The 23,267-nt window shown below is 46.4% G+C and overlaps 1 protein-coding gene across 2 annotated transcripts in view; it reads left to right on the top strand.

The window, feature by feature from the left end:
• CACNA1H (calcium voltage-gated channel subunit alpha1 H) overlaps positions 1–23,267 on the top strand; it is a 201,603-nt gene that overhangs the window by 128,988 nt on the left and 49,348 nt on the right. For both annotated transcript variants that reach the window (XM_040647566.2, XM_015294424.4), the window contains exons 11-12: positions 21,440–21,591; positions 22,621–22,806. In XM_040647566.2, coding sequence (XP_040503500.1) covers positions 21,440–21,591; positions 22,621–22,806 — 338 coding nt within the window. The remainder of the gene's footprint in view (positions 1–21,439; positions 21,592–22,620; positions 22,807–23,267) is intronic.

The raw sequence follows: 23,267 nt of genomic DNA, 5'->3' as shown, positions 1-23,267 counted from the left end.
TCCTTTCTGGCTTCTCAGACTTCATACAGACATCAGTGACTTTGCAGATAGATGAGTGCACTGCATGCCTTTTTAGTTGAGTGCTGTTCCATGTCGAGGTGTCAATCCTGTGCATGTGGCCTGGGTGGAGGGCACTGAACAACATATAGCATGGAAGAGAGAGCAGTACCAATCCTTGGTGCGTTATCTTGCCTCTCATCCTGGGACATGGCAGCACTTTACAGAGAAGTCGCATGGAGCCCTCTTGAGGCAAGCAAGCAATATTGTTGTCCCTCCCTTCTGGATGTGAGGGAATCAAGGTTGCGAGGTGCCAGGCTGGAGGAAAAACCTGATGGTTCTCATCACTTTTCTGCTGGCTCTCATAGTAGCTGCGAGGCAAGGTGCAGTGCCTGTGTCACAGCAGCGCTTTGGCTGTTCTCTGTCTGCACTGCAGCAGCCCCTGAGAGGGACCTGTCCATATCCAAGTTCCTTCAAGGCTTGAATGTGCATTTTTATGGGAGTTTGAAGCTCCCAGCAGTCTGCTTACACAATTTCTCTGCCTGCTCTTGGCTAACACCACCCCATTTAATGCACACAGCCCATTTATAATACTCTCTTAGGCAAGGATCCTGTCCCGTGCCTCAAGGCACAAGTGAGATAGCAGCAGAGAAATCATGGGGAGGAAGAGGAGGTGCTGGAGCAGCTTTGCACAGAGCTGTCCTTTAGCAGGCAGCTCTTCCTGGAGCCAGACTTGAGGATTTTGTGGCAGTGCAGCCAGTGTGTGGCAGGAGGTCTGGGTAGCAGGAGGCAGCTGATGAAGGCAAGCGAGTTTCTCTGGGACATCAGTCATTAGCAGCAGGCGGATCCTCCCGCACACTGCATCCGCCCGGTTAACAGCCAGCACCGTCTGCAACTGCCAGGTTGTACAAGGCTGGTAATTAGGAAGTTACAGGATGCTGTTAGTTAGCATCAGCACAACTTGTATTTCAAAGGTTAATTGGCTGCTTTGGAGTTCTTTTTTTTTTTTTTTTTTTTCCTTATGCTGTATATATTTCTCCATCTTAAGCACAAATAGGTACTCCCACAGATGAGGAAAGCCAAGTACAAAGAGGAAGGCAATCCTCACATTAATCTTCCAGGCAATTTCAATAAATTGGATGATTTTATTGTGCATTCATTGCAGCTGACAGTTCTCCAGGGTATCTGAGAACGTGCCATGGTACTGCAGTAACCAGGCAGGAGCAGTGCTCTCCAAAACATGCCTCCTGCCATGCCATTGGGGCAGTGTGGAGCCTGGCACAGGTCAGACCTGTTCCAGGAGCCAGGTGTCTGAGTGCCTCTCCGCCACTGAAAGCTGGTAGCTTGCTGTCCCAGAGTCAGCTCCTGCCCATGCTTCAGTGCCTGGTCTGAAGAAATAATTGCTTCAGTTGGCTTCTGCTGCAGGGTCAGTTCAGCCCTGTCAGAGGGTGGTGGACTCAAATCCTTCTCATCTGTTGTCAAGGCCATGAAAAAGTGAGACGAGTTCTGCCTTGCCAGGAGAACTCGATTCCCAGCTAACCTGATGTATGGCAGAAGGACAGAATCCTGTTCATTTGTCCAAGAGCAGTGCTGGTGATCTCTCTCCTTAAAGACAAGCTTCCAGATTCATCCCCGAGGGCCCCTGACTGTTCTAAATTGTTACGAGAGACCCCTACTTGGCTTCCCAGTGGAATTTGCAGAAGTAGCTGCTGATACTTGTAATGATTCCACATAAAAGGCTCAATTTACATCCAATGGCACTAGAATTGCTATTTTATATTCACTTCTCAGAAGAGAAGTACAAATTAGTATTTGTTCCAAGCTATTGCTGTTCAAAGAGCTTTTAATTGGTTTCCTGATCTCTCACCCATGGCGTGTCTCATTCGGAGCAGCTGTCTTTGCAGTAGGTTGGAGATGACCTCAGTGAGCACCCAGTGGTCCATGGCTTATCGGTGTAAGAGAAGCACTGGGTTTGAGTAGCACGTTTTATTATTCTGGTGTAAAAGTAATTCTGTGTGATTTAAGGTAGCAGCCAGCTTCTCTAGTGAGCATTTGTCAATTTTGGCTTGAAAAATTGTTTTGGCCTGGAAAGCTCAGCACTTATTCAGAAGGCAGAATGGAACCTTTCAGCAGCGTTTGAAGCAAATTGCTTAAATTCCTTTTGAATTGTGAGTCAATAAAATATTATCCCAATCTGAGATCCTGACTTTCAGCTAGTAGAACTTGTTCACTCTCCAAACTTTGTGTGATGCAATTTTAAGTACTCGCGTACTGCCTGGAATTGAAGTAAGCAGATGCCCACCAGCCCAATCCAGGATGTGTGAAATATCAAACCAGGCTTTCCCCAGGCACTGGTTTGGTAGGGAGGCTTTGAAAGCACATATTGGGTCTTCTGAGCAGAGCAATGGAAGTTCAACTCATTCAGCAAGCACCTGCTGATGGCTGAATTCTGTCCCCACCTCTTGAGAGGGAGGTGAAGGGCTCTATCTGGAGACTTTGGGGAAGAGAGGTGTTTCCCGTTTTCTTGTGCACTGAGCTCACACCACTTCTTGAGTGCTCTCCAGACCACATTTGACAGACACTGTTGGGACATTCCCAAAAGTGCCTCCAAGTTTGTTATCCTCTCTGCACAGTTCAGGCTTCTGACCAGAGCCAGCAGCAACTCATGGGTGAGTGCTTACACCCAGCAAAGTAACGTTTCATTCCTATGACACACGGAATTCAAGGTTGTAGGCAAGAAGTGAAGTACTTCTGTCCTAACATGGCAGATAGATAGCAAGTGTTAGCAGTCCAGAGGCAGGTGTCCAGCTGTAGACTGGATCCCTGTCTGCTGGACCTTGGTAGCCTTCATGGCAAAGGATGTAAATCACATCCTTCTATGGGAGGCCTGCTGTGAATGGTGTTCATGGTGGCTTTTCTCTTACTTAACTTAATTTAACTGACTCCTCCACTGTTCTGTTTTGCTCTGCTGGATTGTATGTTCTTGGTATATTTCTTTTTACTATATAAGGGCAAGCATACTAGAGATCCTTCCTTTCCTCTGCCTCTTACCAGACAGGAACAGCACCTCTCCAATGCAGAAACTGAGCGTAATAACTCATTTGAGTGTTGACATACTGAGCAGTCACAGGAGAGTCGGGAGAACAACGGAGCTAGTCATGGCAAGGGGAGCTTGCAGTCTGATCTGGTTCCTATAGATGTGCTCATTGGCCTAGGGAGTAATACAAAGCTATTCCCCATAGAGCTGCAGGCATATTTTTTCCCACCACCAACGGCTCAGTTCCTTCCCCTTGCTTGCACCATTAGTTGCTCTGTGTGGTGAGGGATTGGCCGTACAAATGGCATCCGCTCCCTGCTGAGATGACTCCTTAAGCAGGTGACAGTAACGTGCTTCCCAGCATAAACAGTTGCATGGAAGCTGGTGCTCTGCTTGGTGCCAGTAATGGGCCTGCAGCACGTGGCTGCGGCGTGCCGGACCCTCCAGCTGCTTTTCTTCCATCTGGGTCACGCAACGAGCCGGCTGAGCCAGCCTCGGTGCCTTCTGTGGCTGAGCCCGTTCGACTCCCCATGCTTCACAAGCACGCATGATGGCAACGGGTGGTTATATATAGAATGTAGACGGATTGTTTGCATTTCAACTGGCAGGTAAAATAAACCAAGTGTAATGTAGCCTCAAGAATGAAAGCAGAGTGCATTTGCCAGCTGCATTTCATCACAAAAATGTGCGTAAATCACAGCCCTGGGCAGCCAGTTTCAAATGCTGTACTGACAATGGCTCTAATGTGCTCCAAAGCCAGGAGGTTTGATACAGCTGGACAGCGGGGCGTCTGCTTGCTGCAAAGGGAAACTGCGATGCGAGGGGGGCCTGTAATGAAGAAGGTGGCTTTCACAAGCAATGAATGCAACGTTGCATTGAGCCTGTGCCTTCCTGCTGGCCTTCAGTGAGTGCCACCTTTTGCCAACTAGGAGAGGAATGTGCCCTGCAGCGGCAGGAGGCAGGGGGTGCCTTAGCTTGTCCTGGGAGCTCTGCTGTTCTGCAGAAATGCCACCTCTCACATCAGCTGAGGCTGTCTTATTGTTCCCTGACACTTCCCCCATCTGCCTGCATCTATCTTTGCTTTTCTTGGATTTTTTGCTCCCCAAAACAAGGATTGTGCTTTGTTCTGTGTACATCACCCCACCACGTGAGACTCCCAGCTTGCTGGATGTTATTACAACTAATAATAACAGTGGGAATGGGAACAGAGTGCTATGCCTCTCTCAGCACCAGTATTTATGCCTGAAGGTTGCAGGTAGACACTGCAAAAGCAAGTTTGCATTCCAGATTCAGACCAGAAGCAATAGAAGCATAGCACAAGGAGATACGGACCAAAACACAAGGAGATATGCAGAGAAGGGGGTGGGAGGCGTGGTGCAAGATAACGCTGGGCCAAGGGCTAACAGTGCATGTAGGGTGGTGGTTCCCAACTGCCAGCTGGCAAAAGAAATATTCATGTTTAATATCTTTGTGCCTTTCCAACCACTTCCTATGGATGAGTTCTTTCTATGGAGATTTGGAAAAATATAGGAAGACTTGAAAATACATTTAACTGATAAAATGTTAGGGAGTCGTAGAGAAGACAGTCATGGCACACCGAAGAGCAAAGTGGGATTACTATTTGGCAGTGCATACGGGGTGATGACAATGTAGTCTGTGAGCTCTGGGAAGAGATTCAGGAGCATTGCTGTGTGCTGCCCATGTTCTCAGTGCTGGGGAATCGCAGGCAGAGGATTCAGGATGCCCGGGTAGCAGTCTAGCTAGCTCCTTTCACTAGAGCAGAAGAATCGCTGCAAGGAAATAAGCAGGTATGTTTACTGCTGCTGTCAACCTGAGTCATGGGTTTTCCTCAGGTTTCAACCAGGGTTCACCAGCTAGGACAGTGAGATTATCCAGAATTATGAATGAAGCTTTAAACATCTCCTCAAAACCTCCTTCTGAATCTTTTGTCACAAGATCAGGATGTTTTTATTATAACCGAATTGGAGAGGTGGGGGGGAGAGCTGCATCTGAAAGGAGCGAGACTTACTCAAAAACGAGGGAGATTTGGCATGCCTGCGTGCATTCTTTTCAAGCTCTATTTTTGTTTGCTCTGTCTGGTTTACAGCCTTAAAGACAGCCTGAGTCCCAATTTGGGAAAAACACTCTGTGCATAGGCCTTGCAGCAGGAAAGCTTGCTAGAACTGTAATCTGCCACCGAAAAGCACAGGGGCAGGAAGACCCCACGGCCTCTCCCCTGGTGAGGGCGTTTCATTTCTCAGCTGTCAGATGGCCGATGCTTTTACAAATGAATACCTCCGCTCTCCCTATCCCGTCCCATGCACAGATGAATCCAAAACTTTTTACCGTGGTCCCCCAGGAGAAAGCAGCAGAAGGAAAAGTCTTTTATTTAGTTTATGTACTCCAAAGGGAATTGAGCTTGCTGCAGACAGACGGATCCTGCAGTTCTTTGGCTCTCGGCATGACTATACATGGACTTGTCTGTGCTTTAAAATTAGCTTGGTTTGAGGTGGTTTGTGAAGTGTGCTGATTGCTTCTAGCAGTTCTACCTGTGGAGCCTCAGGACAGTGCTCACATTTCTCACTCAGCTCTCTGGGTAAAACATAACTCACAGCAGTGCTGTACATTCCCTGTGGTAGATAGTATGGCTCTCCATGTTGGGAGGGCTTTTCCTTGGGGTGACAAATGCTATTCTGGAGTTGGAGTGTGTACACCTGGAGTGCCCCCATCTGCCTCTAGGCAGAAACTTCATAGCTCCAACCTGCCCCAAATCCTATCAGTGAGAAATAAATTGAACCACAGGGAGCTGCTCAACATGGGAGAGAATGAGACTTTTCCTTTTGTTTGTGAAGGGCTCAGAGCTATCAGCTGTGTTAGCTAGCATTGTTTGTCTCTGGTCACTGCTTCTTGGGAGTGCAAACAGTGTCAAGTCATTTGTGTAAATGATTTTCAGCCCGAGAGTCTGAAAGCAGCGTGGGTTGCTGAGCAATTATCTTCTTGCGAATGACCTGTGTTATGGGGACCATATTTCTCACTTGTGCTCACGTCTCTTGAACCTGCCAAAATAAGAGATCAGCATCTTGGATGTCTTTAAACAGAACTACTGGTGTGGTATGCCTGGCAGGTACCAGCTGATACGTGTGCCAAGGTAGAAGGGGCAGAGCATGGAAATAGAGGATTATTACATCCCAGAAATCCTAGTCTGAGCTGAGGACTGGAAGCTTCAAACACCTCTAAGGGCCCTGGAGGTCAAAGTGGGGATGCTCACCACCACAACACTGCAAAGATACCAAAGATACACTCCTGCCTCTTATTCCCTCTCTTTCCCTAGCTCTGTCCCCTGTGCCACTGGAGTCTCCCATGGTTCAGGCTGGAATTCTCTTTTTTGTATCCTTTCCTTCCTGCTGCCAGAGTTCCAGCATATGCAGGTACCCACCAAAGTAGCTGGAATCCCTCCCTTGCTGTAGAGTAGGTGACTGAGAACATACATGCCTCTGTCTTTCTCATGCACATGTTCTCTCTGTTTCTGAGACTGTTTAACCTGTAAGGGAGTGATGGACAATCAGGCTGAGACCACCAGGCAGATCCTGACCCTGCAGCTAATGGTGGAGCAGATGCTTACCACTCAAGCTTGAAGAATTCCTTTTGTGTTTCAGAAATAATTTAATGCTATAGATTTCCTCTCACTCCTTTCCTCCCCCTTGGTAGTCAGTGTGTAATAGCAGAGGTGTTCATACATATTTGATCTTTTAACTATAGCATGAAATCTGCATGCCGTATTTATTGTTGCAGCTGTCACTTCTCTGAAAACATTCAGTAAAATGAAGGTTAACAAGCTTGGGCTCTTGGGAAAGCATGTAAAACATCACTGCACAGGACCTCGTGTCATCACAGTGGAGTGAAGAACAGATACTTTCTGAGTTTCTCCGGTCTGGGGTTATTTGTCATCATCTGAAACAAATACTTTTCTAATTGTACGTCCTTATTTGAAATTCTCAGATCTCCAAATCAAATTTTTTTTCCCTTGTACAATATACATAGAAAGTACAGGATACAGAGCCTGAGGGGGTGGTTTAATAGTTTAAGAATCAGGCTGGCATTGGACAGATTCAGTGCGTCCAGCTGTATGTTCAAATCCCAGGGGTGACCGCTCACTGGGAGGTGGGCAGTGCCCCGTGCCATTTGTTATGTGCTCATTTAAAACGAGGTGTTCTGATTGCCATAGCCGGAGGAAGAGGTCCTCTGCCTCTCTTTTGAGGAGGAAGGGCTCAGCACGTTGCTCTGTGCCCCCACCATGGCCATGTGCTTCCTTACTCCTGTGTGTGCCTGGGCTGCAGTTTGAAGTTTGGTTGATTCCAATGGAGGTTTGCTTAAATAAGACCAAATAGCTTTTGGCCGTTGCTTAAACAGCTCTTTGGGTGTATTAAGTGTAGTATAATTGGTATGGAAGGTCTTGTTAGAGCCATTAGGCTCAAGGCTGTGTGTCTGTAGGGTCTCTGCGCTCAGGTTTAGGTTCAGCATGGCTCGAGGCAGTTCTCAACACGAGAAGTGACATTTCAGCCATGCTGTGGGCATCTCTGTGTCCCGCTGTACTTGGGAAAAGCAGAGCAGAGCCAAGCTGGGCCCTGGCACAAGCGTCAAGGCAGCTGGGCATCGATGCAGGCCGAGCACTGATCCAGTGGGACCGTGCAGATGGGACGGAGTGGGATGAGCTGGGAAAGCTCCATCTAATGATGCAAATGGAGAAGCTGTCGAGATTGATTGGGCCAGGGTGTGGGAGAGTTCAGACATATTTCTAGTAATCACATCCTTCCTGTTGTGTGTTGTTTTTGTTTTTGAGACTCTAAAATAGATCGTGTAGGAAGTTGCAAGATTTGGACTCCTCTGCCCAGTTTTGCAGATTAAGATAGGGAGGAGATAGAGCTGCTCTGAGAGGCAGCCAAATGCAGCTTCAGTGCGCTTCTGAGAAAACTCTTAATGCACAAGGATTGCTTCTGCCTTGCAAATGCTCACGTCCCTCCCTCTCCCTATCACGTCCACACCATAAGGAAATTGGGCAGACTGTCCTCCCCTGTATGAATGCCCCATCGCCTGCAGTTAATTAAGCTCTGTGTGTTGCTGAGTGCAGCGTGTCAGTTCGGTTAACGAAGCAGTCACTTACCCCATTAACTGCAGCTCTGTGTAAGCAGTCGCATTCTGGGGCTCTAATTCTCTGCTCTCGCTCCTCTCACCCCACATTTGCCACACACCCATAGTTTTTGCTGTGCCAAATGCAGCACCCAGAAGGTGTCGTTCTGTTTTTTTTTCTATCATCTCCATAGAAACCACTTCGGAGTTGCAAAGTTCAGGGCTTAAACAAATTTGAAAAGATTTACTGTAGTGATTCGGGTTGATCTGGTTTTAGACTGCCGGTCGCCAGGAAGAAGTGTGTGTTTCAGCGATAAAGTTGGGAAGGAAAACAGTGGAAGTACTCAAAGGTAGAGATGCAGCAATCTTCTGTTGCAACAGCCCAGGCTGAAGCTTTTGTGATAGCAGGAAGTTTATCTGAAGGTTGTTTGGAGAGAGAGACGCCTATTTTTTTAGTCTTACACCAAAATATAGGTGAACTTCTTGCCTAGGAGGATACCTGTCCAGGTGTGAAGCTGTCTCTTTATGTGCCGGCTCCCTCCTTCGCCCTGTTAACACCACCGCCTCTCAGTCTGACCCCTCTTAAAAGCTTTAAATGCATATAGATTGGTGTACTTCTGATGTATGAAGTCCTGAGCCTCCTCTGCTTTCTTCCTGTTACAGCTTTTAGATAGAGGCCCAGCACTGCTCAGAGCAGCCAGGATTGGGCATCGGGTTGGTGCCCACCTGGCTAACAGCAAAGACCGCTCCATGCTGTGCCATGGAGATGCTGGTGCAGAGGGCACGTTTCTGTGGTAATGTGGGCCTCTGTCCCTGGCACAGCAGGCCACAGCAACTTCTAGATGGGGATGAGCTCAGAAATGAAAGAAACATCATCAGACAGCAAAGGAGGAAGCCCCTTGCTGTGCTCGGGTGTCCAAGGGTCATGGTGGTTTCGCAGCGCCCGTCCGGGCCCACGGTCACCAAGGCAATAGCTCATTGCCATGGAAACGCTCATCGCCTTCTCAAGCGAGAGCATTTGTGCGAGTCCTGACGTTTAGCAAATGATTGCTTGAGAACCACTGTGTATCCCGTCCCTCGATACTTTAGGGGCTAAAGAAATAAAGTAATATGACAGCTTTCGCCGCAGTCTGTCTGGTTTGGAAACCCATGAGGAGGATTCCCACTGGGGCTGAACCTTTGCAAGCTCACTTGCTTTCTCCAGGGCTCACTGTTTGCGTGTGGCTGGCTTAGCCTTGCTAGTTTATTAAAGCCACTACACTGGAGATTGCATCTCAATTCCCTTTCGCTCCCACTCTCTCTGAGTAAAATCTTGCATTGGCTGTTTCATTTGAGAACCGATGTTACTGTGTGGAAGATAGGGATCGGTTTGGCTTTTTCCTGGTGTTGCCTTACAGCAGGGGATGCCTGGCCCTGCTCCCAGGGCAGGGAGTGGATCGAAGCCCCAAGCAGCAGGGCCAGCTGGAAGGAGGGCCCATCCACCTGGCCCTTGCTGCTAGAGGAGCATCGTTCCTGGAGCCAGAGCCATGGCAGGGGTGTGAAATGCTGCCAGGAGGAAAACTCGAGTGTGACACGCGTGAAGGCTGCAAATTAAATACATTTTTTTCACTTTGTCTGCTCCTCCTGGCAGATTTGCCCCCTGGTGAGTGCGTGGTGGGTGGGCAGTGTGATGTGCAGGGCACGAGGGCCAACCATGGCATCTTCCATAGGGAAACTGCCTCAGCTGGTAAATCAGAAGTTGTGTGCTGCCTCTTTTACCTTCGCTTTCCTCTGCTGCACAGCTCCACTTGAAACGACAGCAGCACTTAATTGCATCGCTTTGGCATTCATGACATCAGTGCTGATGATTTGAGAGGTGTTGTTATTGTTGCCATTAGCAGTGTAATTAGTGTTAGAATGACAGTCCCCTTTGCCCAATGCACCAAGGCTGAACTAACAGCTTCCAAAACCAAATACATCCACTGCAGCAGCCTGGGGAGAGAGTCCCTGCTCTCAGGTGTTCGGCAGCCCTCCATCTCTGGCAGCTTGGCACAGCAGCCTCGTAATACTTACAACAACTTGAATGAGTGCTTCTGTTATTAGGGCTGAAATAATTGTTATTTCTTTCTCTTAGTAGGGATTTTATTTCATTACATCCAATAAGCAAATACAGTCTGGTTTTGTCCCCTCCCATCTTTGCCTTTTCTTTTTGATCATTGTGGATGGTTTTAATTGCCACTTTAGTGTGATGCTCCTGGCTAAGAAGAATGTATCAATAATTCACTTGCAAGAACAGTGTGGCAGATCTGAAGTTCCCATCTGCCTGCTTTGGCTGCAGGCTAGAGCACCCTGGGCTGCTTGCAGCATTATGTTCTCAGGGACAAATATAAGCTTGTAACAATTGCTTGGGTTGCTTTAGGCTTGCTAGAGGGGAGGAAAGGTGGATTTTCCCTGAATTTGTTCCGCTGGTTCCCAGCGTATGTCTTTGATGCAGAGAAGAGAGGAGTTGCTGCCTGTATTACAGATGTGAATTTGCCGATAATCATTTCAATGCTGATGAAGCTTTTGAATCTCAAAGCAGCTCACGAGTGTTTCTGGAAGCTGCAGAAAAACTACATCAAATCTAAGTCTGTACCAAACACAGTCCTGTCTGGAGAACAAAAGAGCTGGAGGTTCCCACAACCCTATTGTCTCCAGAAGATGTCCTTGAGAACTGAACTTCATCAGTTTACAAATACAGCTGTAAGATGTAGCTACCCACTTATGCTTGATATCAGTGGCCTGGATCTTAACAACCCAAGAAATCTTTTTCAGCCAGTGTCACAAAAGTCACAGCAAACAGAGCTCAACTCACCCAGTTCATCCTCTTGCTCTAAGGCAAGTTCCGTCCTTTATATATGAAGATCATAAGTCGTTTTGTATCTTTTAGAACAACTGCATAAGGTGGGTGCCCTTGGTTAAAGAAAAGTCTCTGCACGGGAACTGCCTGTGCTCCGGTGTCTGATGCTTGGTGAGGATCACGTGAAAAACTGGACAGTTACAAAGCTGGGAGTTAGGAAACGAACTTGGGAGTCCTGACATTTGGCATCTTGTTGTAGACACTAAACCTTCCCCTGATGACCCAAAAATCAAGGCTTAAGTGGACAGTCCCTGTGGGAATCGTACCACCAAATCTTCTCCTGATGTCCACCCAACATTTTTGTTTTCTTCTACGTGAAGGTCCTTGAACCTCTGTAGGAAAGCTCTCCAAATCATCTTTTCTTTTTATACCCAGCGCTCAGAGTTCAATTACAGCAGATTGCTCAAACTCTTCTGAAGAACTATCCTCTCCTTGAACTTATTTCCCCATCAGCCCACTTCAGTTTCTGCTCCTTGGGCTTAATAGTTGACTAAGTCAAGGTCTTTGTCGGCTGTAGACTAAACATACTCCCCATCCTGTTCTTCCCATCAGCAGTCCTCTGGTGTGTTTTCTTGATGCTCCTTGTCTCCTAATACCAGTACACAGCCCACAAATGACAAATGCACATTATTCAAAGGGGCTCTCTATAAAGGTCTGTTAGCAGGGGATGAATAATGTCTTGACAAAATAGATTTAAGTGGCCCCTTCTGAATCATCTTGGCAGTAATAGAGAGAGTGTGTCCATTTTTTGATTAAATATTTCCAGTGCCATTAGCTTGGGTGAAGTAAACAACTTCTATTGAGTTTGTCTGCTAATGACAACCCAAAGGCTTTTGATCTGTCTGTTATCAGGGAGCGAGCCTGTTGCTTAGATGTGGGAGAAATCATATAATCGTTGCTAAAGGTGCCTCTTGCAGGACAGTCAAATTGTTTGGAAACGGTTCTATATTCTCTCAGTCTTCATGCATCTGCCACCTTTAATGGCCACGCTCAGAGCCTCCTCTGATGGACAATGCTGTAACCACAGAGACTGTGCACAGTCAAAAATAGGCAATTCTAGTTTGGCTGCGAGATTTTTGCAAATGAAATCAACCTTGATTTCTTGTGCAGACTCCTTTGTGTCCGTTTATATCTCAGAGTGGTTGTAGAGTATTCTCTGTGTCTATCCTTTGATAGCACGTCTCACAATACTGTGTGCTTTGTCTTAAATTCTCTACCTCCTGAAACCCTCTGACTCAGTTTACGTCTAAAAGGAAACTGTAGGCTCGAGCTCTTATTTCTAGTTAATGGTTTGGAATGCAAGATGTTTTCAGCCCAAGCATAAATAAAAAATTATCATATTCCATGATGCATTATCTTTTAATAATGTATGATTTGTGAAGCTGATTTGGAGCATTAGGCTGATGACTTCTGTCCGCTTGTTGTTGACTTCAGCACAGAGAGTGGTCAAGACCAAAGAGCTTTGCAACAGACAAGAACTGCGTGAATATAATTCATTGTGTGAATACATAATTTTTTTTGTGGTGAGAGAGTAGCCAAGCATATTGGATGGGAGTCAACACAGGCCTTGCAAAGAGATGTCGTGCCTCGCAGATCCGCTGATTCTTTGAAGGGCTCCACCAGCATATGGATGAGAATGATTCAGCCTGTATGATTTCCTTGGAATCTCGCCAGCCACTCTTAAAGGAACGAAGCCGAAGTGGGATGGATGGCATCCTGCTTGCAGAGAGAAGCCTGCTGATATTTAACAGCTGCTTCAGAGAGGAGAGAATGGGTAGAAGTAACAGGTCCTCTGCTGAAATGCCAGGAGGTTGCTAGGGATGTTTTCTGATGTACTGGGGTAGGTGCAGCCCAGCTTCTTCGCTTGCACCCAGCACTGTTGGAGCAACTGGGCGTTTGTCATCCTCAGCTCAGGCGTATTTGCTTTTTTTCTCCTATTTCAATGAAACCAATCAGTCTATTAGTACTGACAGGCAGCCTGTTCACAGTCTGTGCTCCAGCCTCTGTCCCCAGATGGGCTGTTACAGTGCCTGGTGTATGGCTGCAGGCTTTCATCCTTGGTTGTTATCTGGAGAGCTGGCTCTTTCCTCCTGAGACTTCTCCTTTAATGACTAAACCTGAGCACTTTGGGCCTTGTTTGCGGGGTTATTCATTTATTTTTTTTATTTCATTTCGAGTCTTATTTTTTCAGCCATCTGCCAGGCCAAGTGATCCTCCATCAAGATATAATCTGGCTGATTGACCTACTTTTCAAGAATAGTACTGTAGTTTTGTATGCTGCTGCTGGTAGTGTTTCAGATTGCCCAGGTCCTTTCCTCCCGAGGGTGGAGAAGACAGCAATTGATCTAATCCAGCTTGGCATTTATGCCACTTGAAATGAAATTGCATTTTGCTGGATGAAACTGAGAAATGGGAAAGTAATACAGCAAATATGTTGTGCCATGTGGGACCTTCTGCCTGGGAAGTTTCCTAAGGAGCTGATTATCCCTCAGAGTTAACTCCCTGACCAATAGCTTTTGTTACAAGAGAGAGAAGTATGGCTGCCACGGTTTCTTCAGTAGAAAACACTCCCAGGAGTCAATACCAAGTGCATGTGAAGGCTTTGTACAATAGCCCCAGATTGTATATAACTCTGGTGTGTGTATGGTCACTGCCGGGTAACATTTACTCTAATGGCTTTTTTTTTTTTTTTTTTTCCTTTTTCTTTTTTCTTTTCTGCATGCTGGAGTACATCAGGCTTGTGCAGCTTCCTCCAGTCCTCCAGTGATGCTTTGTTTGCAGCTCCAAAAGGGAGCAGTGCATTTTGCATTTGTTTGACCATATGCAGTTAGGTAAGAAATTATTAGCAGTGACTTTCATCCACAGAGCAGAGAGGTAATAGCAGTTCCACAGAGCATTAGGAGATCAAGTAGGTCAATTGAAAGGAGGAGAAATTACCATCAGCTACCTTCAATTAAACTGTTGTCGCTCCACATGAAGGATCCCATTTAGAGGAGAGCGTAAAACCTGAGAGTAGAGGTAAGAGAAAAAAAATCACCATTTATAATTGCAAAGGCAGAAAGAACATTCATCAGTACGCATGAGGAAGAGTTCTCTCTCCTTCTCTTTGCCTACCAGTAAGTAGGGCACCCTTGGAAATCTCTCAGCGAAACATTTTTCTTCATCAGAAAGCACGAACTTGTCAAAGCCTCACTTCTAGTAGAGATGGTAACCCCATCTGTTAACCCCAACCCTGGTTGGCTGTCCAACGCGGGGCAGAAGGCACCTCAGAACAGCAGACATCCTGGTGGCCAGGGCAGGCTTCTAGGAGCTGGGGCATCCTGGTCCAGGTCCCCAGTCTCTTTCCAAGGCCAGAGAGCGTAAATAACTTCTATCTGCACTTGTACACATGGAAAAGCACCAACCAAGTAATTTGTGCTAGTAACTGAAGCCATATCGTATGAAGGCAAGGCAATTTCTGTTGTCTGTGCTTTAGTCTAGATCAGCTAAACTAGTTTGAAGTTGATTGTAATACAGTGAGAGTCCTAAGAGTCAATAACCTACATCTAGATAGTTTATAAAAAAAATATTTTACAATGCAGTAACTCAAAGGGCTACTTGCATTATTCTTTCTGTTTTAAGGTCAAATTAAGGGCAAGGAATGAAGAGGAGAAAAAAAGCCAAGTCTTAAACAGCTTTTCTTTTCTCTTTTTCTTTCCTTTTCCTTTCCCTTTCCCTTTTCCTCTTCTCACTTCTTTCCCCTTCTCTTTTTTCTTCTTTTCTTTTATCTTTTTTTCTCTTCTCTTATCTTTATTTTTCTTTTTTCTTTTCACCATAGAAATATCAGTATATCCACACTGGTCTTTGACAAGTGAAAAAAAATAGGGAGAAAAGGTTAAAACATCACCTTCACATTTTCTGGCAGCCTTCTGAGATGTCACATTCTCTGACAGCTCTCTGCTTCAGCTCTGAGCTCCTAGCTCTTCAAACTCCCTCCAAGACGGCCTATTCCCAAATTGTTTTTATAGATGCTAGAATGAAATAGCTGTAAAGAATGAAATAGTTGCAAAGAAAAACAAGCACACAGCTAGCAGAGTTTAGGGCAACCGTGTCACTTGTGCTGCAGTTTCAGTCCCTGCGGTTACACTCCCTCACCCATTTCTGGTGTTAGTTGTTACTACATTTCTGTGCTACACACATCTCACCACAGGTGCGTGAAACACCTCTTGCATCCCAGCCCAGCTGGGGCTGCCTTTTATCAAAGCCTGCACTGCTCTCAAAGCATGAAGCTGAGCCCTCTTGCTTGTGTTCAGGTGGATGCCAACATTGGCTCTGTAGCAAGATGCCTGTGATATGTTTACGGTGCAGGTAGGGGAGCACCGGCTGCTGCGAGCAGCCATCTCCAAGGAGAAGAAGCAAAGGAGATGGGCTGCAGCTTGCACACCCACTCAGCGTGTTAAACCCAGCCTCCAGCAGCACCACTCAGTATTTTACCCAACACCTCGCCCTAGGTATGTGGAGAGCACGCAGCTCCAGAGTAGCAGACTGAAGCTCACTGTGAGAGTCAGCCTGTAGCATTGGCATTATACAGACATTTCCCACACGTTCTGGCTCTTTAGAAAAGGTTGGAAGAATATTTTGCAACGTCAAGCTCTCTTTAGCAGTTTCATTGATTTGCTCCCCTCCTGTGGTGCCAATGCTTCAGACTCATTTAAACTATTTTCCACAATTTTTGACCACTGTTTCTTATTTTAAAACAACAACAACAACAAATTCTTCTCAAACCATCACTTTAATCTGTCCCGGAAAACTGGCTTTCATCTTGCAATTGTTTTCACAGTGGCATGTAAACCATACAAATGTAATATGGAGCCCAGTAATCCATCGGTTAAACAGATTAGTTATGTAGGAGGCTGTGTGGCTTCAGTGAGTAAAGCAAGCAGGCTTTAATCTCACCCACAGAGGAAAAGCTGGCTCAAGTGTAGCTCGGCTGTGTGCAGTCAGTGTGATGCAGAGGGGTGGAAGCTCAGAGGGCTGTGGTTGCGGTGCTCATTGGGGGGCAGTGCTGGGGCTTGAGGCCAGGCTATAGAGAAGATTGTCACTACCATGGGGGCTCTTTGCATGGATTTTGCGGGATTCTCACCTTTTTGCAGCTGGTAACGTTGTGATAGAGGCTGCAGGTGTCCTGATATGCTTTTACAACCTGTAGACGTACTAAAACGTAAAGATGCTTAGTGCTTGGATTATCCGGGATTGTAGTAATTGCCATGATTTGGGTTTATTAATGCAAAGAGTTGTGTAGTTTGGGCTTTCCTTCCCTCTACCTCAATGTAATTAGCCCAAATGCCCCTCTCCCCTGCTCCCTGCCTTTCTCTTGCATTCTCTTCAGGTATTAATTGTGAAACCAAGGTGATGCCAGAGCTCAAAGGCAGGTAAATTCATTGTAATGGATTAGCTGGTAATTGGAAAATGACAGCCCTTGAAAAGAGTGTGAAGAGAGAAAATGCAGAGTGTCCGGAAGCAGAGCGTAAATTGATGGTTCGTTATGTCTCCTCTTCTTGGTCCGAGTCTCTGCAGACTGAGCTTAAAAGTATAAGGCAGAAAAGCCAACATAAACAAGTGCTCAGAATCCCATTGACAGCTTTCGGCTCAGGACTAGAGAAAAAAACAACACAAGTGCAAAGGATGTTTATGAGACTAAATGTTCTGGATTTGTTTACCACTCCTCTGCGTCTCTGCCAGCCTCTGCTCTGCCTGTTCAGGAGGAGCCAAACGACTGCTTTGGACATGAGGGGGATTGCTGAAGCAAAGCACATCCTTTACTCTAGAAATATCCTTCCCTGTTCATTCAGCAGGAGGGACCAGGTGTCTAACAGCCCTTTTCTCTGGTGTGATGCAGACATGATTATTTATTCCCAGTATCAGAGCAAAAAGGTTCCCAGCCAAAGCACAGAGCCAACCTGCTGGGGATTGAGCCCGAGCTATGTAAAATAGGTGTTTGTGGATGCAGGAATCAAGAGAGGGAAAGTAGAAGACTGGCAAAAGGATGAAGAAAAGCACAAGGAGATAAAGTGGCTTGCTTGAAGAACTGCAGCAATTCAGCTGCACTAAGAGAATCTCGGGCTGCAAAGTCTTACTCTGGGTCTTCATCTTCTCTTGGTAGGCACCATCAATAATTTGACCATTATGAGTTTCTCTTTCATTGATTTTCCTCCTGATTCCAGGAAGGCTTTGGGTTTGCGCTGCGTCTTACTAAAACCAGAAATATCAGATTCTCAGAAGGAGACCATCCTTCTGAGGTTTTCAGACCCAAACTATTTAGAAAAGGATTTTTTGTCTGTTTATCTGAACTCGGAATGAACTGCTGAAACGTTTGAGGTTTGTCCCTAATAAAAACATGGTTTTGAATCACTGCAGTATTCTGCAGTGTAAATATGGCCTAAAAGTGTGCAGAGGTGGTTGTGCTTTCCTGGGACGTGTTTTGCTTGGAGTTAAGGCTAAGTTGCTTTAAACTTGCATTCAAGGATGCTGATATCTTGCAAATTGGTCCCACGATGGGATGCTTAGTCCTGAAGCTAAATAGGGTTAATTTGAATCTGAAATCTGTGAGATTTGTGTTTGAATCTGAGCCTTTTACGGACCTTACCTGGGACCTGATCTGATGGAGGCACATGTGGGTTAGCCATTCTTTGTGCGCATTTCTGCTGTCTCCAGCATGACAGTTCCCTTCTCCTTCTGAGCTGCACTGTGGTCTCTCATGCCCAAGGGACAGCTTTACCCACCGTATCCTGCATTGCATCCATTGCGGTGATCCCTGGGTGTTTTGTGGCATCACACTGTGTTGCTTGGTTGCTGTCTGTCCTGCACTGCTTCTAAAAACTTGAACCACCATAAAGGTCAAGAATTGCAGCAGCAAAAGATGTAGAGATATCCAGAGCGGATGAGGGGTCATGCGCTCTCACTGTCCTTTGAAAGATGAACTTCTCACTGATACAGATTAGAGCCTTACAGTGAGGAAGTAGCTGCCTTTTCATCGTTGTTAAGGCTTACAAAGCATTTGGTAAAAAGCAAAACATGCCGCTTTAGAAATACTCTCTTGGATGTGCATTGTTTTGATGCCAAGCTTTATTAGCCACTCCTTGCTAGAAAGGAAGGTGCATTTTGCAGCACAACCACATCTCAAGCAAAAAGTCTGAAATTTCCTTTTCTGAGCAGGTCAAAACAAGACATCATAGCAGTTTGAAAGCTTTGTTGCAACTTCATTTTCTTCCGACCAGGAAGTTTGACAGAAATAATCCTTGCCATGAAAAGTTTTGTTTTCAGCAAATCAACATTTTGTTTTTCCCGGAGAAAAAGGCTCCTGGAAAAATTCCTGCTCTGGGGTTGGTTTGAATTTGAACAACACAACAGTGTCTCCTAGTGGCTGACTCCAGGGGAATGGCCAAATCCATCTTGGCTTCCAAGTGTCTCTTCCTTGACCCTCCTCCTAGATCTTTGCTCATCAGTAAGTGAGAAAAGTGGGAAATGAATTGCGCCCTGGGCAACAAACTATTTCATAAGCCATAAAAATACTCACGGCAGGATGTTTTCTAGGCTCCAGTTGGTGTTGAAAGAAGGTAATTACATTTGAAGGCGGTATCACTGGGTGTTTGGCTCATCTGCTGTTCGGCTTCCACTCTAATAATACAGAAGCTCACATCAGCAGCACAGCCAGCATGCAGGGCCATCCATCCTTGTCACTGCCCAGTGGGTTCTCCCTGCAGGTCACTGCGGGACTGCACTCCCACCACCTCACATTCCAGCAGCCCTTATCACCAAATGAGTTCTGCCTCCCACCAGATATGACCACTAAAAGATCATGAAGATCTCATCGAAACACAATTATTGGCTTTGCAGCATTAGCCTGCTGCCATCACCTTGCCCAGGCTTCCCCCGTCATCATTCTTGATCTGCTGGATCAGCTCCTCACCACTGCTATTGATGACCCCATCTGTGTCCTCTCCTTTCCCTCTTTCCCATGCCCTCTCTTACTGCCCATGACAGATTTCTGCAGCTTTTCTTCTGAACTCAAATACGAAGCAAAAGCTGGGGAGTAAACAATAGGGGCACCAAGTTGTCAAAGGAAGTTGGCGCATCGGTTTAAGCAGTTATGCTGGCACATTAACTGGTTGCAATCCCACATGTTCAACAGGCCACAAAAAGTCATGGGGTTGGCTTAGAAACCATGGGATTTTAGAGAATAAATTGTAAATTCTTCTTATTTGCCAGAGGGTGTTTGTAAGTTTGTCCAGCTTACGCTTTTCAGTCTGGGCAGTGACTTTTTTTGGTAAAACCTCCTGAGATGGTTGTCGTATCACATAGCCCCAGAATTAGGGATTTTGAAAAGATCACCGGGTATCCCGATTTCATGATGGAATTGTGGCTCTTGGCAGCACATCTGGCAGCAGTGAGATGAACTGGGAGAGTGCTGAGGTAGGTGTGGCTCTGTCGGATCAGACAACTGCAGCACTGCAGGCTGCAGTTTGGGATATTCTGCAGTTCTGTAAGGAGACTCATTCTGCTGCCTGGAGGGCTGCAAGAATTTAGCAGGCTATTCTGCTTCTTGTCAAAAGTGCTCTTGCATAACCACAGCCGAGGGGAGGCAGAAGGTGCCAACTGTGCACTGATGGTGACAAATGGCTCAAGGATGCCATGGGCACGGTGTCCTGTCACCACTGTCGCTTACAGCACGGCTGGCAGAGCCAGCAGGGCACTATTTCAGGTGCAGTCACCACTGGGGAGCTGGTCAGATGCCCATCTTCGAGCAGTCCTTTTCTTCAGCTGGTTTTTCCAGGACATTTTGGCATTGTCGGGGAAGGGAATAGTGTGGCAAATGCTTATTGATGGTAGGGAGGGAATCACTGTCTCTACAGTGAAAAAGGTGTAAGGTGGGCAGCCCAGGAGCTGTGCTGTCTTGGTGCTCCCTACAGCCGCCTGGGTCACCCTTTGCTGGAAACTAAGGAATGGAAATTGCACAGTCCTTCCCCTGGTGTCCCTTAGTAATTAGTGTATATGAATTGTGATCATGAGGACTGAGGCTCTTAGTGCTGTTTCTCTTGGATAAATGGTTGAGCAAAAGGCAGTCTATTGCATAAAGTAATTTAGCCTATGACTGATGGTTCATTAGCAGCCCACAGACTGTCGCTGCCGATAGTAGGGGCTGTGCAGTCTCTTCCTGGCATCGAGTTAACTCTTTCCCCCTCTCTTTCCATTGCCAGAGATTCACTCTGCAGAGCGTGGAGTTAAGTGTGGTTGTGCCACAGGATTACAGCGGCCTTCTTCCTTCAGAGCCACAAATAATGCAGCAACATCCCTAAGAAACTGCCAACTATTAACGTAGCGTCTAATGATGGATGGGGAATAAAGGAAGTTATTATCAGTCAGGAGATGAGTCAGATATGAAAATAACACCTTTTTCTAGGCAATATTATTACATGGAGGAAATGAAAAAGAGTCATTTTCTTTTACAAAGGAATGGGTCGTGAGCATTAGAAATGCGCATTGCAGAGCTTGGTGCTGTTGGAGCAAGTGAGCAAATCCCAGCCAACCTTATGGATGTGTCCCTGCTGTGCCGGGTTCTTGCCATGAATCAGTAGCCCAGGTGCTGGGCAGGCACTGCTGCACCTCCCAGGAAGGGAATTTCTGAGACTATGTCTGAAATATGAGGTTGTAGCCCAAGGTGATTTGGTGCTGATGATGGAGGAGGGAAACGGGAAAATCAGTGCTTAGGTGTAAGCTGCATGCAGACTTGTGCAATCAGAGAAACCCACTCTGATCCTAGAGGGAATTCTGGCACTCACAGCTCTACTGCTGTCTCTTTAACAAGGTCTGTTGTGAGTTACTGACTAAGACTTCAGAAAGAAAAATCATCTTGGGTTTTTTTTTAGGGGTGATTTCCAAAGGCACTCAAGGGAAATAAAACTATTGATCCTATTGACTTTCACAGATATTTGCTTTCCTAATACTTTTAAAAGCTATCTGTAAGGAAAGTGCTTTGTTTGTATGTGAATAGAGCTATGCTGTGTTGAAAGTGCTTCTGCTTGGGATATAGCAGGACCCATAAAGCTCTGCAATAAAAGCAGTGTGAGTGATGCAATTCTAAATAGAAGACTTAAAAGCCATACTACTTTTGTAGATGTTGTTGTAGGAATGGACAAGCACCCTCCTTTGCATAGTTTCTTGGGCCCTTGTACTGAGTGCACTTGTTCTGACACTGCTCCAAAGTTGGGCTGGGATTCCATGTTTCCAAGAAGACCCTGGGGACACAGCAAAACATGGCCTGTATGCATCATTAGTGCAAATCCCAGAGGGAGAGGGACCTATCAGCCCATGGCTGTTTCCTCTGCCCATCTGTTTGACCATGTTGTTTTCTTGCCCTGTAGCCAGACGAGCTGACCAACGCCTTGGAGATCAGTAACATCGTCTTCACAAGCATGTTCGCCCTGGAGATGCTCCTGAAACTCCTTGCCTTTGGCCTCTTCGGCTACATCAAGAACCCATACAACATCTTTGACGGGATCATAGTTGTCATCAGGTCACTGCCAGTTCTTTCTCCACCGTGGCTTTTCTGCCAAGGGCTTGGATCAGCTGGGGAGTGGGATGGGAAACTGGAATGATGTGACACGTATTAATCCTGAGTTCTCTGGCTATCACGGGGTATAATTATGCTGCCCCATTTTAGATTTCCGCCACTAGAAGGGCCATCCAAAGTAAATGGACCTGGCAGATGGAGAGTAAGGTCTATTTACGCCACATGTCTGGCACTGTGGTTAATTTTCCACTGAAGTGCAGAACTGCTGGTCCTGGGAAAGGAGTGCTGTGAGTGTCCATATCCCAGCAGTGCGCTTCTCCCAAATTAACATGTAACTCAGGACAGAGCAGGGCAAGCAGGAGGGTAAGAGAGCGCAATGTTCTGCTCTCCTCTCCCAAGGCAATACTGTCTCAGCCTATACTGGGGATGGCACAGCAAGCGTGTGAGAAGGTTGTGCAGCACCTCTCCATGCTGGGGTTCAATCTAACAACACTGTTCGTACCTTGGTTGATGATTTGAGGCAGAGAAGACAGGGCAGACATAGAAAGTGTAGATCAAGATAGTGCTCTTGACTTCTGTTGGCCCTTCCCTTTGATTCAGAGAAGTGAGAAACAGAGAAAAGGCTCAGAACAAAGGCCAGTTGTGGCTTGTTAAATATTAAACATGGATCAAACCAACACACCCCCACAAATGTAAATCCCTCTGCATATTAGCTTGGTACAAAACTGTGATCTACTTCTTGTGGCTGGGCTTGTGGCTGTGTGTAGTGACAGCAGGAGACACGCTGTGTTGTGAATGGCCACAAGCAAGGGAATTAAAGAACCAAGAAACCAGCTATGAAGGATATAGTTTGTGCATGCGTTTGTGGCTCTGCACTGCTGGAAGCAAAGGTGTTTTTCAAAAGCGAGAAAGCAGCAGCAAATAAACTACCCCTTTAGGACTTAAACGGTGTGATATCCTGCAAGAAGCCAGCCTGCTCAGGGCTTTCTGTGTACAGGACTGTTGTTTATAGTTCTTCTTGCCTTCCTGCAGTGTCTGGGAGATCATTGGGCAGTCGGACGGTGGGCTTTCCGTGCTCCGAACTTTCCGGCTGCTCCGGGTGCTGAAGTTGGTGCGCTTCATGCCCGCCCTCCGTCGCCAGCTGGTGGTCCTGATGAAGACAATGGACAACGTTGCCACCTTCTGCATGTTGCTCATGCTCTTCATCTTTATCTTCAGGTACCAGAGGCTGCAGCTCTTCTCCTTCCGTTCATCGTTCCGCTTGCTTATATAATGCATAGATGAGAAAGCGGTACGTTTGCGAGGCTGCCTGCATGACAGAAGTGCTCACAATAGACTGACAAGCAGACACTCAACAGATGATTTACTTCCTTGCAGCCTCTGTTTTCCATGCAAAGCTGTAATTCTGTAGATGAATGAAGAACACAAACAAGCAACAACATTAAAACAATTGCTCTGGAGTTCTTGGGAATCTCCTTTAGCTGTGTCTCAGCGAGCTGTCAGAAACTGGACTCTACCAGCCTCGTATTTGAGGGGGAGGTTATACAGGCTTCGAGGCTTTTGTCTGTTTGACCCCATAACGCTCCTTAGGATGCTGTTCTTGGAAACCGGATGGATTAGGCAGCTGGCAATGTGGTCTGTCATTTTCTAGAAACATGAGATGCCTGATTTGACTTCAG

This window comes from Gallus gallus, chromosome 14 (assembly GCF_016699485.2).
Source record: "Gallus gallus isolate bGalGal1 chromosome 14, bGalGal1.mat.broiler.GRCg7b, whole genome shotgun sequence".
NCBI lineage: Eukaryota > Metazoa > Chordata > Aves > Galliformes > Phasianidae > Gallus > Gallus gallus.
The sequence above is the reverse complement of the archived record's forward strand: the minus strand, read 5'-3'. Positions and strand labels throughout refer to the sequence as shown.